The sequence below is a fragment of the Gekko japonicus genome, unplaced genomic scaffold (assembly GCF_001447785.1).
Source record: "Gekko japonicus isolate JY-2015 unplaced genomic scaffold, Gekko_japonicus_V1.1 scaffold890, whole genome shotgun sequence".
NCBI classification, from domain to species: domain Eukaryota; kingdom Metazoa; phylum Chordata; class Lepidosauria; order Squamata; family Gekkonidae; genus Gekko; species Gekko japonicus.
Window position 1 is genome coordinate 597,329 of NW_015167565.1, and position 14,520 is coordinate 611,848.

The 14,520-nt window shown below is 50.4% G+C and overlaps 1 protein-coding gene across 1 annotated transcript in view; it reads right to left on the minus strand.

Annotated features, from left to right (window-relative positions):
* The window catches only part of GRIK4 (glutamate receptor, ionotropic, kainate 4), a 311,636-nt gene extending 308,326 nt beyond the window's left edge, over nucleotides 1-3,310 (minus strand). Inside the window, exon 1 of the mRNA XM_015413813.1 lies at nucleotides 3,063-3,310. Coding sequence (XP_015269299.1) covers nucleotides 3,063-3,310 — 248 coding nt within the window. The remainder of the gene's footprint in view (nucleotides 1-3,062) is intronic.
* Between the last annotated feature and the right edge of the window lie 11,210 nt (nucleotides 3,311-14,520).

The window sequence follows — 14,520 nt, forward strand, 5'->3', positions numbered from 1 at the left end:
GTGGAAGAAGAAAGGGAGGGAGAGAAGGAGAGAGGGAGGGAGAGAGAGAGGGAGGAAGGGAGAGAGGGAGGGAGGGAGGGAGATAAGGAGAGAGGGAGGGAGGGAGAGAGAGAGGGAGGGAGAGAGGGAGGGAGAGAGGGCGAAAGAAACAAGGAAAGCAAATATATGGGGAGCCTGCCGGGAGCCACACAATATGTGTGAAAGAGCCACATGCGGCTCCCGAGCCACAGTTTGGCCACCCCTGCCCTATGGCCACATATCCCACTGAGAAGACCTTCCAGTCCCCAAACACCCGCTTCCCTGGGCTCCACCCTCAACAATGTCTATGAATTTCCCAACCCCTACTGGCTGTGATATCTACAGAGACACAGGGCAGCTGGAAGGGCTGAGGGAAGAAGGAGAAGGCAGGAACCCAAGAAGGCAGCAGTGGGTATCATCTCCCCCTCCACACACACATACATTGCAAAGAAGAAGAAGAGGAGGAGGAGGAGGAGGAGGAGGAGATTGGATTTATACCCCACCCTTCAGAGCAGCTTACGGTCTCCTTTCCCTTCCCCTCCCCACAACAGACACCCTGCTAGGTAGGTGGGGCTGAGAGAGCTCTCCCAAGGACAGCCCTTGAGAGAACAGCTTTGAAAGAACCCGTGACTGGTCCAAGGTCACAGGAGCAGTTGCGTGTGGAGGAGTGGGGAATCAAACCCGGTTCTCCCAGATTAGAGTCTGCGCTCCTAACCACAACACCAAGCTGGCCACGAGAGGGTTTTCCCCACAGCCACTCAATGAGTTCCACGGCTGAACTAGGAGTTGAACCCCGGTCTATGCCAGTCTAGTGCAACGTTTTAACCCTGACACAAAAGTAGCTCCTCATGGAGGTGAATAGGGTGCCCAAGTCTGGGTTGGGGGTGATTTGGGGGTGGAGCCCGGGGAGGGCAGGGTTTGTGGAGAGGAGGGACCTTGGCGGGGTAGAGTCCACCCTCCAAAGCGGCTACTTTCTCCAGGGGACTCTCTGTTATCTGGACATACGCCGTCGTTCTGGGGAATCTCCATGCCACTAGGGCTGCCAGTCGTGGGTTGGGAAATCCCTGGAGATTTTGAGGTGGAGCCTGGTGAGGGACCTCAGCCACCACCTTAACTCCAAACTCTCTAACTCTGCTATATTCAACAAAACATTTAAAGGAACACAACCAATTAACTGAAATCATTACACAGGGTGTGATTCACACTTAACAGCAGCCCTCAGGTTAGCCCCACATAAACCACACAGGAAATATTATGACTACCCTCGTCGCCATTACTGTGACGTCACGACCTGGTGTTCAGGCTTTCCATATAGGAGGTGGTGCCTCAGCAGGGTATAATGCCATAGAGTCTATCCTCCAAAGGAGTCTTTTTCTCTATGGGAACTCGGTAGCCTGGAGATCTGCGGTATTTCCGGGAATTATCTAGGTCCTACCTGTCGGTGAGGAGAGGGGACACTGGGAGGGAGGGGGGGGAAACGGCTTTGGAAAAGAGCCCTGTCACCTTCTCTTCCCTGGCCCTCCAAAGGAGGGAGAGCTTGCTCAGCCAGCCTTGGGTTGCCAATTTCCAGGTGGCACCTGGAGATCTCCCGCCAATACAATTGATCTCCAGGTGACCAAGATCAGTTCCCCTGGAGAACATGGCTGCTTTTGAGGCTGCGTTCTCTGCCATTATATCCTGCCGAGGTCCCTCCTGTCCCCAAACCACGTCCTCCCCAGGCTCCAGTTTAATGTCGTGGTTAAGTGTGTGGACTCTAATCTGGAAGAACCAGGTTTGATTCCCCACTCCTCCACTCAGAGCTGCTGGATGACCTTGTGCAAGCCATAGTTCTGATAAGAGCTGTCCTTGAAAAAGAGCAGTTTCTGTCAGAGCTCTCTCAGCCCCGCCTACCTCATGGAGTGTCTGTTGTGGGGAGCGGAAGGGAGAGGAGCCGCTCTGAGACTCCTTCGGGTAGTGAAGGGCGGGGTATAAATCCAATCTCTTCTCCTCTTCTTCTTCTAGATGACCCTGGAGGTCCCTTCCAACCCTATGGTTTTATGATTTCCTGGTCCCTGCCAATGCTCCCTCTAAACTGTGGAGTCTTGTGAGCAAAGATTCTACTTTGTGAGCTGCTGGCATTAAAGCTGTGAGCGAGCGATTTGGCTGCTGCATCAATTAGTTGGCTCTGGAGCCCTCCTTCCTGAACTGAGGCAAAAACATGGGAGCCGGAGGTTAAAAAACTGTGAGCTAACTCACACTAACTCAGCTTAGAGGGAACACTGGTCCCTGCTCACGTTAGCTCACACCAGCCCTGTCCCAGGCATGGGCGACCCATCGCTTGGGGCTGGGGTGTCCCCAGTGTTGTGGAGGTCCCCCAGGCCATCTGTCCATCAGTACTCTTCCCAATGGCTCTAATGGCCAATCTGCCCCTGGTGAGGTGTAGCATAGCGGGTGGACCAGTTGGGATGCTGCTTTGAACGTTCCACGTGTGATCACCTCCTGGTTGAAACCAGGGGTCATTTCGTAGAAAAAGAGGTGCAGGAGTTCATTAGCATAACTCATTAGCATAACTTATTTGCATATGCCACACCCCCTGACATCACCGGAAGTGTGTCAGAAGGAAACACCCACCACTCAGGCTCCACTGGACTGTTTTGGATTGCTAGCTATTGGGGGGGGGGGGAAGGAACGTGCAGATCTGTCCTCGCAGAGGAGGGAGAGCTGGTACCTGAATAAAACTTGGTCTTAAAGGTGCCACTGGACTGTTTTGGATTGCTATCTGGGGGGGGGGAGCTCTGCAGCTTACCTGGCTGCTTCTTGCTCTTACTGAGGGCTGCTGGGAGAAGGGGCTGGGGCTTGTTGCATGTGCCCGCCCTCCAGGCTCTTTACTGCCGGAGCTCCGCTCCTGTGCGCTCCTGCAGGAAATGACCCCTGGTTGTAACTCCAGCCTTTCTTAAACAGCTTCAGCTCTGGGGAGCTGCCGCCTCAGAAACGACCCGCGCTCCACACGGAAGAATAAACTAAGTGGGTGCATATCGGCTGGCATTCCTTCCCTGCGGGCATACGCAGATCTCCCGTTAAATTTAACAGCATCCGTGTGGATGAACCGAGAGGCGGCTAGATAAATGAGGCCGATCATGCTCGCGGGGCTTCCCGAAGCGCCATTCATGCACATCCCTCCCCCTTTGAGCTCGGATTCAACATCACAGAAGGCCGGCTGGGCCACCCACACGCCAGCCAAGCGTTTTAAGCAAAAGCGGAAGAAGAATCCACAGCTCTCTGCTGCCTTCTGATGAGAAGCCCTCAAACCCATCCTGACATCAGCAACCGCAACCGCTGGGTGTGTCGCGCGCTTTGGGGGGAGAAGAAAGAAAGAAACACGACGGCCCTGTCATGTCTTCTGAGCCCGATCAGCACAGGAAGCCGCCTTGTACTGAATCAGATGATTGGTCCATCAGGGTCAGGAACAGGGGTCATTTCGTAGAAAAAGAGGTGCAGGAGCTCATTAGCATAACTCATTTGCATATGCCACACCCCCTGACATCACCGGAAGTGTGTCGGAAGGCAACACCCACTGCTCAGGCTCCACTGGACTGTTTTGGATTGCTAGCTATTGGGGGGGGGAGAATGTGTAAATCTGCCCTCACAGAGGAGGGAGAGCTTGTACCTGAAGGCGGGCCGGGGGGGGCCCTCTGTAACTTACCTGGCTGCTTCTTGCTCCTTGTGGCCCGACTGAGGGCTGCTGGGAGCAGGGGCGGGGCTTGTTGCATGTGCCCGCCCCCTGGGCTCCTTACTGCCGGAGCTCCACTCCCGTGCGCTCCCGCAGGAAATGACCCCTGGTCAGGAACCAGTGTTCCCTCTAAGCTGAGTTAGTGTGAGCTAGCTCACAGTTTTTTAGCCTCTGGCTCACACATTTTTGTTTTCACTCGGGAAGGATGGCTCCAGAGCCAACTAATTTATGCCATACAGCTCACTGGCAACTTTAAAGTCAGTAGCACACAAAATAGAATTTTTGCTCACAAGACTCTACAGCTTAGAGAGAGCATTGGCTCAGTACTGTCTACTCAGACTGGCAGCGGCTCTCCGGGGTCTCAGGCAGAGGTCTTTCACATCACCTGTTGCCAGATCCTGTAAGTGGGGATGCCGGGAATTGAACCTAGGACTAAGCCGATGGTCCGCCTCTGAGCCACAATCCCGTCCCTCTGCTCAGGACTGCAACATGATCTTTTCATCACCACAACACCCAAATGCAACTGTTCTCTCATCCGGGACTAAGACAGTAAGCCAGTTTCAGCGGAAGAGCCAAGATGCACCCAAAACCATAGCCACCATGGTAAACAGGAGTTTATACATGGCAAACTTCAAGAGTTCATATCTCGGTGATCCTTAAAACAGCCCTATGAGGTAGGCCAATATTGAAGACATGACGGGGCCTCATACTGAATCAGACCACTGGTCCATCAAGGTCAGTATTGGCTACTCAGACTGGCAGCTGCTCTAAGGGTCTCAGGAGGAGGTCTTTCACATCACCTCCTGCCTGGTCCTTTTCAATTGTCGATGTCAGGGATTGAACCTGGGGCCTCCTGCATGCCAAGCAGATGCTCTACCGCTGAGCCACAGCCCCCTGTTTAAGCTGTCTTACATTGAATAAGGCCACTGGTCCATTGTTCACCTAGTTTGGTGTAGTGGTTAGGGGCGTGGACTCTAATCTGGGAGAGCCAGGTTGGATTCCCCACTCCTCCACATGCAGCTGCTGGTGTGACCTTGGGTCAGTCCTAAGTCCTTTCAGAGCTGTTCTCTCAAGGGCACTTCTCCAGAGAGCTCTCTCAGCCCCACCTATTTATTTATTTATCTAGGGTTGCCAAATGAAATTCGTCTGGGAGCGGGGGGCTCCCGGACGGCGTCCTCTTCATGCGCGCGCACACCCCGTGTGCGTCACCCAGAAGTGACGTCACACGCTGGGGGTGGGGCGATGCCATTTGAGGGGAAAACAAAGAGTTTTCCCCTCAAATGGCGTCGCCCGGACCCCTATATTTATCAGATTTTTACCCTGCCCTCTCAGCAAGGCTGGCTCAGGGCGGCTTACACAAGTGATATAAAACAATGCAATGCAAGAATACAATACACAGTATAAAATCCATTAAAGCACAAATTTAAAACCATAAACATAACAACGGCTTCAAAAGGGAATTAGATAAGCACAAGAAAGAAGACCCGCGAAACTCGTGCCGGGGGGGGGGAGCGCGAAACTGAGCAGGCAGAGGAGGAACCAGCAGGAACAGGTAAGCTCTCCCCCCCATCCCGCCGGTTCCTCCGTCTCCTCCACCCCCCTCGCTCTCTCCCCCCCGCCTCCCCCCCTGCTCTTTGTCACTTTTGGGGGGATTTAAGTATCCCCCCGTTTTTTTAACTTTTCAGATTTTTGTGCACACCTGGGGACTGCCCCAAGTGTGCACGAAAATCTCCCTCCCCCCCAGGTGCCCCCGATGCGCGGATTTAGGTATCCGCACGCCTGGGGGCACCTTCACTATTAGATATATAGATATGGAGCAGAGGTCCATCAGTGGCTATTAGCCACAAGATATAGATAGGGACTCTGGGGCAAGTGATGCTCTGTCATCTTGGTCCTTGGGGGGGCCAACAGTGGGAGGGATTCTAATGTTCTGGCCCCACTGGTGGACATCCTGATGGCACTGGTATTTCTGGCCCCTGTGTGATACAGAGTGTTGGACTGGATGGACCTTTGGCCTGATCCAACATTGGCTTCTCTTATGTTCTTATGGTGCCGGGGGGGGGCAACAGTGGGAGAGCTTCTAGTCTCCTGGCCCCACTGGTGGAGCTCCTGAGGGCACTGGTATTTCTGGCCACTGTGTGATACAGAGTGTTGGACTGGATGGGTCTTTGGCCTGATCTAACATTGGCATCTCTTATGTTCTTATGTTCTTACATGTTAAATTGCTAATATTTAATTCCTCGGCATACAGTCAGCTCCTTAATCTTCCTCAGATGTCAGAGGCGATCGGGTGGGGCTGTGATTAGGGGACCCAGGGGGTCGGGCTCGCTCTGTCAGGTGTCAATAGTGGTGGTGGCTCCAAAGGCCTGGTGGAAGAGGTCCGTTTTACAGGCCTTGCGGAACTGCAGCAGGTCCCACAGGGCCCTGATCTCCTCCGGGAGCTAATTCCACCAGAGTGGAGCCGCCACTGAGAAAGCCCTGGCCCTAGTTGCCACCAGCCTGGCCTCCTTGATATTCGGGAGGACCAGCTGATTCTGGGTCCCCGATTACAGCACTCCCCACAACAGAGACCCTATGAGGTAGATGGAGCTGAGAGAGCTCTTTCAAAGACTGCTTTTGATTGAACAGCTCTGAGAGAACTGTGACTGACTCAAGGTCACACCAGCAGCTGCATGTGGAGGAGTGGGGAATCAAAGTCGGATCTCCCAGATTAGAGTCCATGCTCTTAACCACTGCATCAAGCTGGCTCTTTGAAGGAAGTAGGGAAAAAAGAAGATAAGAAGAGATTGGATTTATACCCTGCCCTTCACTACCCAAAGGAGTCTCAGAGCGGCTTACAAACTCCTTTCCCTTCCCCTCCCCACCACAGACACCCCGTGAGGTAGGTGGGGCTAAGAGAGCTCTGACAGAAACTGCTCTCTTTTAAAGACAGCTCTTGTCAGAACTATGGCTTACCCAAGGTCATCCAGCAGCTGCAAGTGGAGGAGTGGGGAATCAAACCCAGTTCTCCCAGATTAGAGTCCGCGCACTTAACCACGACACCAAACTGGTTCAGCATGAGATGAATGGATTCAATCAAGGAAGCCACAGCCTTCGGTTTGCAAGACCGGAGCAAAGCTGTTCAGGATAGGATGTTTTGGAGGTCACTCATTCACAGGGTTGCCATAAGTCAGACATGACTTAACGGCACATCACACTCTGTCTCTCACACATGCACAGTCATGGAAGAAAATAAACCAACCTCTATTCCCAGGCAACCCTAAACTCTGACTCAGCTATCATTTCCCTCGACTGGTATCTCCTGATTTATATGCAGAAGGTCCCAGGTTCTGTCCCTGGCATATCTGGTGGTAGGAGCTCCCAGACCAGGTGTTGGGAATAGCTTTCCTTGCCAGAGACCTCAGAGACCTGCCGTCAATCAAGGCAGATAATGCGACCCTTGGCAAGTTAATCTCTGACTCAGCATAAAGCAGGATGGTATGTCCCTAAGCAGGCAATAGCCAGCTTGCCGGCTCTCTTGGATGGATGGAGAAGAGGAAAGAGAGAATGGGAGGTCTGGAACGGACACTGCCAGGTTGCCCATTATTTTAGCCGGACGGCGTTCAGAGGGAGGAGGCTGGCTGGGATACCAGGGAGCCCGGAGATGCTGGCGCTTTCCAGTCCTTCTCTCTCCCTTCCCCTCCTTCTGGTTTTTTTTTAAAAGGCCTCGCAAGAAATCTTCTTGGCCTTGTGACAGGTCATGCTCGGAATGAATGTGGAAGGGGAGAGAACATTGCAGTCGCCTGTTAGATGCTTCATCAATCAGGAGATTAAATTCTGGGCACAGAAAAGCTCGTGCTTTCGGCTGGCTAACGGCAGCTCTATATAACCGTACGATGAGTTACTGGGGCCAAGTCTATAAATGCAGGAGAGTGAGGTGGTAGCGCCTGGCGGAATGGGTGGGATGGGTTGGGTTGCCAACCCCCAGGTGGGGCCTGGAGGTCTCCTGGAATTACAACTGATCTCCGGACAGCAGATATCACTTCTCCTGGAGAAAATGGCTGCTTCAGAAGGTGGACTCTATGGCACTGAATGCTCCCGAGGTCCCTCCTCTCCCCGAACTTCACCATCTCCAGAGTCCACCCCCCCTCCCCAGTCTCCAGGTATTTCCTAACCCAGAGTTAGTAGCCTTCTGTTCCTCAGTTGCAAAAATCTGTCTTCAAATGGAGAACTATCACACAACCTGATGGGTTAGTGTAGTGGTGTAGTGGTGAAGTGCGCGGACTCTGATCTGGGAGAACCGGGTTTGATTCCCCACTCCTCCACTTGCACCTGCTGATGTGACCTTGGGCAAGCCATAGTTCTATCAGAGTCAGTTTGGTGTAGTGGTTAAGTGTGCGGACTCTAATCTGGGAAAACCGGGTTTGATTCCCCACTCCTCCACTTGGAGCTGCTGGATGACCTTGGGCAAGCCGTAGTTCTGTCAGAGTCCGTTTGGTGTAGTGGTTAAGTGTGCGGACTCTAATCTGGGAAAACCGGGTTTGATTCCCCACTCCTCCACTTGTACCTGCTGATGTGACCTTGGGTCAGTCACAAGCTCTGGCACAGCTGTCCTTGAAAAAGAGCAGTTTGTGTCAGAGTTCTCTCAGCCCCACCCACCTCACAGGGTGTCTGTTGTGGGGAGGGGAAGGGAAAGGAGATTGTAAGCCGTTCTGAGACTCCAACTGAAGGGCGGGGTATAAATCCAATCTTCTTCTTCTTCTTCTTCACCTCCTCCTCTTCCTCCTCCTCTTCTTCCTCCTCCTCCTCCTCCTCTTCTTCTTCTATCAGAGCTGTCCTTGAAAGGGCAGTTCTGGAAAGAGCTCTCTCAGCCCCACCCACCTCGCAGGGTGTCTGTTGTGGGGAGGGGAGGGGAGGGGAAAGGAGATGGTAAGCCACTCTGAGGCTCCGAGCGAAGGGCAGGGTATAAATCCAATTCCTCCTCCTCCTCCTCTTCCTTCTCAGGCCCGTAGCCAGGAATTTTTAAGTTGGGGGCATTTAAATTTCTTAGGGGGCATTTGGCAATCGAATTAAAGGTAATTTAATTAAAGCCAATTAACTTATGCTGAAGTTAATTAAGAAGAAGAAGAAGAGATTGGATTTATACCTTGCCCTTCACTTGGAGTCTCAGAGCGGCTTACAAACTCCTTTCCCTTCCCCTCCCCACAACAGATACCCTGCGAGGTAGGTGGGGCTGAGAGAACTCTGACAGAAACTGCTCTTTTTCAAGGACAGCTGTGCCAGAGCTTGTGACTGACCCATGGTCACATCAGCAGGTGCAAGTGGAGGAGTGGGGAATCAAACCCGGTTCTCCCAGATTGGAGTCCGCACACTTAACCATGACACCAAACTGGTAGGTGGGGCTGAGAGAGCTCTGACAGAAACTGCTCTTTTTTCAAGGACAGTTTTTTGTCAGAACTACGGCTTGCCCAAGGTCATCCAGCAGCTGCAAGTGGAGGAGTGGGGAATCAAACCCGGTTCTCCCAGATTAGAGTCCGCACACTTAACCACGACACCAAACTGGCTGTCTTAACTTAGCTTTCTGCCCTTGCCAGCCTGGGAGGCTGTGGGGGAGAGAGAGACATGCAAGAAAGTGGGGCACAGGAACCCTGTGTGCTCGGGAGCCCGTCAGGAACAAGTACTTCCTGGGTGAAACAGACTTTCTGGAGGAAATAGAGAGGTGCTGTCTTGCCCTGCGCAGCCACTGTAGCTGGTCCTTCGTGCCAGACAGCAGTGCAGGAATATCTGGCTCTGTCCCTGCACCTGCCACCACTCGAGGGTCCTGGGCTGGATGGGGAGTTGTGGGGCCTCACCAGTAGGTCAGGGGGCCTAGCCCTGAGATGATGATTCTTCTTCTTCTTCTTCTTTTCTTCTTCTTCTTTTCTTCTTCTTCTTTTCTTCTTCTTCTTTTCTTTTTCTTTTCTTCTTCTTCTTTTCTTCTTTTCTTCTTCTTCTTCTTTTCTTCTTCCTTTTCTTCTTCTTCTTCCTGTTCTTCTTCTTCCTTGTCTTCTTCTTCTTCTTCTTCTTCTTCTTCTTTTCTTCTTCTTTTTTGTGTAGAAGAAGATTCAAAAGCATAATTCACATGATCGGATGTGGTACAGTCCACTCCCCCACCTAGCTGCTGCATTTGCAGGCCAGGCTCCATGAACTTGTATGGAACCGCATCTTCTATCTGCAGACTAAAAGAACCAGCAGAGGTAGGGTTGCCAGTCTCCAGGTGGGGCCCGGTGATCTCCTGGAATTCCAACGGATTCTCAGATGGCAGAGATCAGTTCCCCTGGAGATAATGGCTGCTTGGGAGGGTGGGCTGTCTGGCGCAGACCCTACCATCCGCAAGGCCCCAGACCGAAATCTCCAGGAATTTCCCCTGGAATCGAACCGATAAGTTATTTAAAGATTTTTATCACACTTTTCTCCCAGAATGGGAGTAAATTAAGGTACACGTAAGATCAGGGGCCACGGTGGCTCAGAGGTTAAGATGCTGAGCTGCAGACCGGACGGTCGGTCAGCTCAGCAGTTCGAGACCCGAGTGCCGCATGACAGAGTGAGCTCCCGTCTCTGGCCCCCGTTCCTGCCAACCTAGCAGTTCGAAAGCAAGAAACTACATGTAGTTAAATAGGTACCGCTTCGGTGGGAAGATAACAGCATTCTGTGTGCCTTGGTGTCACATGACCACAGAAAGGTCTTCGGACAGCGCTGGCTCTTCGGCTTGGAAGCGGAGACGAGCACTGTCCCCTAGAGTCAGATTCGACGAGCTTTTGAGCAAGGGAAACCTTTACCTTTAAGATAACGAATTCAAACACATGACCAAAGAAATGTCTTCGGACAGCGCTGGCTCTTCGGCTTGGAAGCGGAGATGAGCACTGCCCCCTAGAGTCAGATTTGACGAGCTTTCGAGCGAGGGAAACCTTTACCTTTAAGAAAACGCATTCAAACAAACATATACTCCAAACTTAGCACAAGCTGTGTTTTTATGCTTTTCATATCCGCTGTTTTAATGTTTATCCCCATCATTTTTATACTGTTGTTGTTACCTGCCCTGGATGCTCAGTTGCTTAGAAGAAAGGCAGGTCCCTAAATATTATTTTTAAAAATAAACGAAGTAAAGCAAAACATGGGTGATGTGCTTTGTGCTTTAATGCATATTTATGGTCTCCAGATCTCATGGTATGGATTCATTCAATCAAGGGAGCCCCGGCCCTCAGTTTGCAAGGCTTGAGCAAGGCTGCTAATGACAGGACCTTTTGCCGGTCGCTAATTCTTAGGGTCACCAGAAATCAGAAGTGACTTGACGGTGCTTCACATGCACACAGATCTCACAGTTTGCCAGAGAGAATCCATGCATGCATTCATGTTGTACATACTAGATTCCATGTCAAAAATGAAGTCAAATGAGGAGGAAGTTCTTGTATTTTATTGTAATGAAATATGGAAAACAGTTAGGCCAAAGGACCCATCAAAACTGATTGCTTTCTTCTCAGCATAATCGGGAAACATGCCTCAATTAATAGGAAAACAATTAGACCAAATAGTTAACCAAAAATTGACAACTTTCTTCTTTTTCTTCTTCATCTTCTTCTTGAGCATATTCTGAACATATTCAGGAAGTACACGATATTTTATACATGGACTGACATCATCAAGAAAACAATATTCAAACAGCATAGTTGGTTACAAAAGACAGTGGTAATTTGAATAATAATCCTCTGATTGGCCAGATATAAAGAAACATATCTACGGTCAAACTAAGTGTTTACTTAACCTAACCTAAATGATAATGGGCAAGGATTCTTCATATCAGACCAAAATCTTATCTGACCCAGACATTGAAAGGTTTGCCCTAAGAACTACAGAATCATGAACTTTGTACCTATTAGAAGAAGAAGAAGAAGAAGAGAAGAAGAAGAAGAAGAAGAAGAGATTGGATTTATACCCCGCCCTTCACTTGGAGTCTCAGAGCGGCTTACAAACTCCTTTCCCTTCCCCTCCCCACAACAGACACCCTGTGAGGTGGGTGGGGCTGAGAGAACTCTGACACAAACTGCTCTTTTTCAAGGACAGCTGTGCCAGAGCTTGTGACTGACCCAAGGTCACATCAGCAGGTGCAAGTGGAGGAGTGGGGAATCAAACCCGGTTCTCCCAGATTAGAGTCCGCACACTTAACCACTACACCAAACTGTTGTCTGCTAGCAATATCAGACCTACAAGAGGAAAGCCTTCTATATAACAGGCCTTTCTAACATCCTAATAAAATATTACTTAAAGAACAAATCTATAAAAACCAGAGAAATATGAATATGAACAATCAAGAAGGAAAAACCTATATATAAAAATCCTTACATTCCCATTCATACTACATTCATGCCAGGTCGGCTTAGATGGGTAATGTTTCTGCACCCTCCCACAGGTCTCAACAGCTGTCATTTTTCAGAGAACTAGGCGCAGCATTGAAAATGAAGGGTATCGATTTCATAATTTTATCTTCTCTATATTCAGGGTTGGTGGGCGCGTGGCAGCTCGCCACCTGACCACGGCAACACCAAGTGATGTCTTGCATTAAACAAACACGTGAACATGTCAGAAAGAAAGAAACACAGAAAGAACGTCTGCCTCTCTTTGTGTCCCTTCAAACGCGGCGCATTCCAGACTTTCCAACCACAGCACTTTCCAGCCCTGCGCATTCACCTGCCAATCATCAGCTGTGCGCTAATCTGCAGGAAGTTGAGCACTCATGCTTACCGAACTGTATTCCACACAACTCTTTTCTACCCCCACTGCAATAAAATGAACTGTAGCGGCAAGAGTATCAGGGTAAGAAACTGGTTAGGTATCCCAAGCAAAACATCGCTCAGACAACCACTTAAAGGCTTCAGAGGGCAGACATGTTGGTCTGCAGTAGAGGAGCCAGATTCGAGTCCCATAAGACCTTAGACAGCAACCAGATTTTCGAGGGACAAGCTTTCAAGAATCAAAGCTAGAACTTTGATTCTCAAAAGCTTATATCCCCCCCCAAAAAAATCTGATTGGTCCTACTGGACTCGAATCTGAATCAGTTAAAAGATGGCAAGTGTATAAGGATGTGGCTTTGAGTTTCAAAGGGTTGGTGCTCCTACCAAGAAGGCCCTGCTTCACATCCTCACCTGTTTCACTTCCGACAAGCAGAAAGACTGGAACAACACCCTCTGGCCTATCTCTGAAGACAAGGAGGAATATCTAGCAGAAAGGGCTTCTTCGGGTACATGGAAATCTATGCTTTCTAGTGATGAAGATGCAAGCAAGAACCACCCCTCCCATTCACAACCATTTCTGACTTTCTCAACCGACAGGCAGGGTGGCAGGCATCCAGAATTCATTCAGTGGGGTTTTTTTTAAAAATTGAGTGTTTCACTTTGACCAAAATCAGCAATGGGAAAGTGTGAAATGGCTCCTCCTTGCACAGATGCATTGGCAAGCGCCCTCCATCCTGGAGGCAACACCGCCTTTTCCGCTCCGTTTACACACAAGTACTATCGTTAAGTGCAAAGTGCGAGCAGTTAATCTTTAGCTGGTTATGCAATTGAGAGTGGCTGAGTGTGCCACTAAAGCCAGGAACACAGATCTATGGATCTGGAAAAGTTCACAAGCATGGAGGCCACATTTAATGAGTGGCGGGGGGGGGGGAAACAAGAAGAAGAAGAAGAAGAAGAAGAAGAAGAAGAAGAAGAAGAAGAAGAAGAAGAAGAAGAAGAAGAAGAAGAAGAAGAAGAAGAAGAAGAAGAAGAAGAGGAGGAGGAGGAGGAGGAGGAGGAGGAGGAGGAGGAGATTGGATTTATAGCCCACCCTTCACTACCTGAAGGAGTCAGCATACAATCTCCTTTCCCTTCCCCTCCCCACAACAGACACACCTGTGAGGCAGGTGGGGCTGAGAGAGATCTTTCAAGGACTGCTCTTGAGAGAACAGCTCTGAAAAAAACTTGTAACTGATCCAAGGTCACACCAGCATAGGGTTGCCAAGTACCTACCAATGAACCGGCGGGGGACACAAGCTTCCCCGCCGGAAGATTCTTGATTGTAACACAGGCGCTGCACTATTCCGTCGCCCAGACGTGACGCAACACTCTGGGCAACACTCTGGTAATGGGGCTGGAAACTCGATGGTACCATGGTATATTGTAATTTTGTAATGGTGTATAATGTTTTAAATGGTTTTAAATATGTTCTTATATGCGGGCGTATGCCTGACTGTGAGCCGCCCTGAGCCCGCTTTTGCGGGGAGGGCGGGCTATAAATTGAATTCTAAATAAAATAAAATAAATAAATTGCTAGAGCGTCGCCCGGCTACGTGCCTATGTCACATCTGGGTGATGGAATAGTGCAGTGCCTGTGTTTTCTCCGTGGGAATGGCCCCGTGAAGAACTATATATCCCCCGCCGAATTAAGGTAAGTACTTGGGAGCCCTACACCAGCAGCTGCATGCGGAGGAGTGGGGAATCAAACCCAGTTCTCCCAGATTAGAGTCCGCGCTCCTAACCACTACACCAAACTGCCTCCGAAGACTGATACCTCCTTTTAAAAAAACAACAGAAAGAAGCCATATGCATTAAACAGCAACAAAACAGGCAGAAATCAACAGGTGAAGCTTTTCTGGCACGGAGATAAAGTGGTGAGAAAGTCTTGCCATGTGGATTTCTGCCTGTTAAAGGGCACAGCGGGACTCTGTCCATTAGGTGGCCCCTTCAATGGCCCCATCTCTCCCCCCCCCCCCCGCGCCCCCCCCCTAACCCCCGCCCGCCACC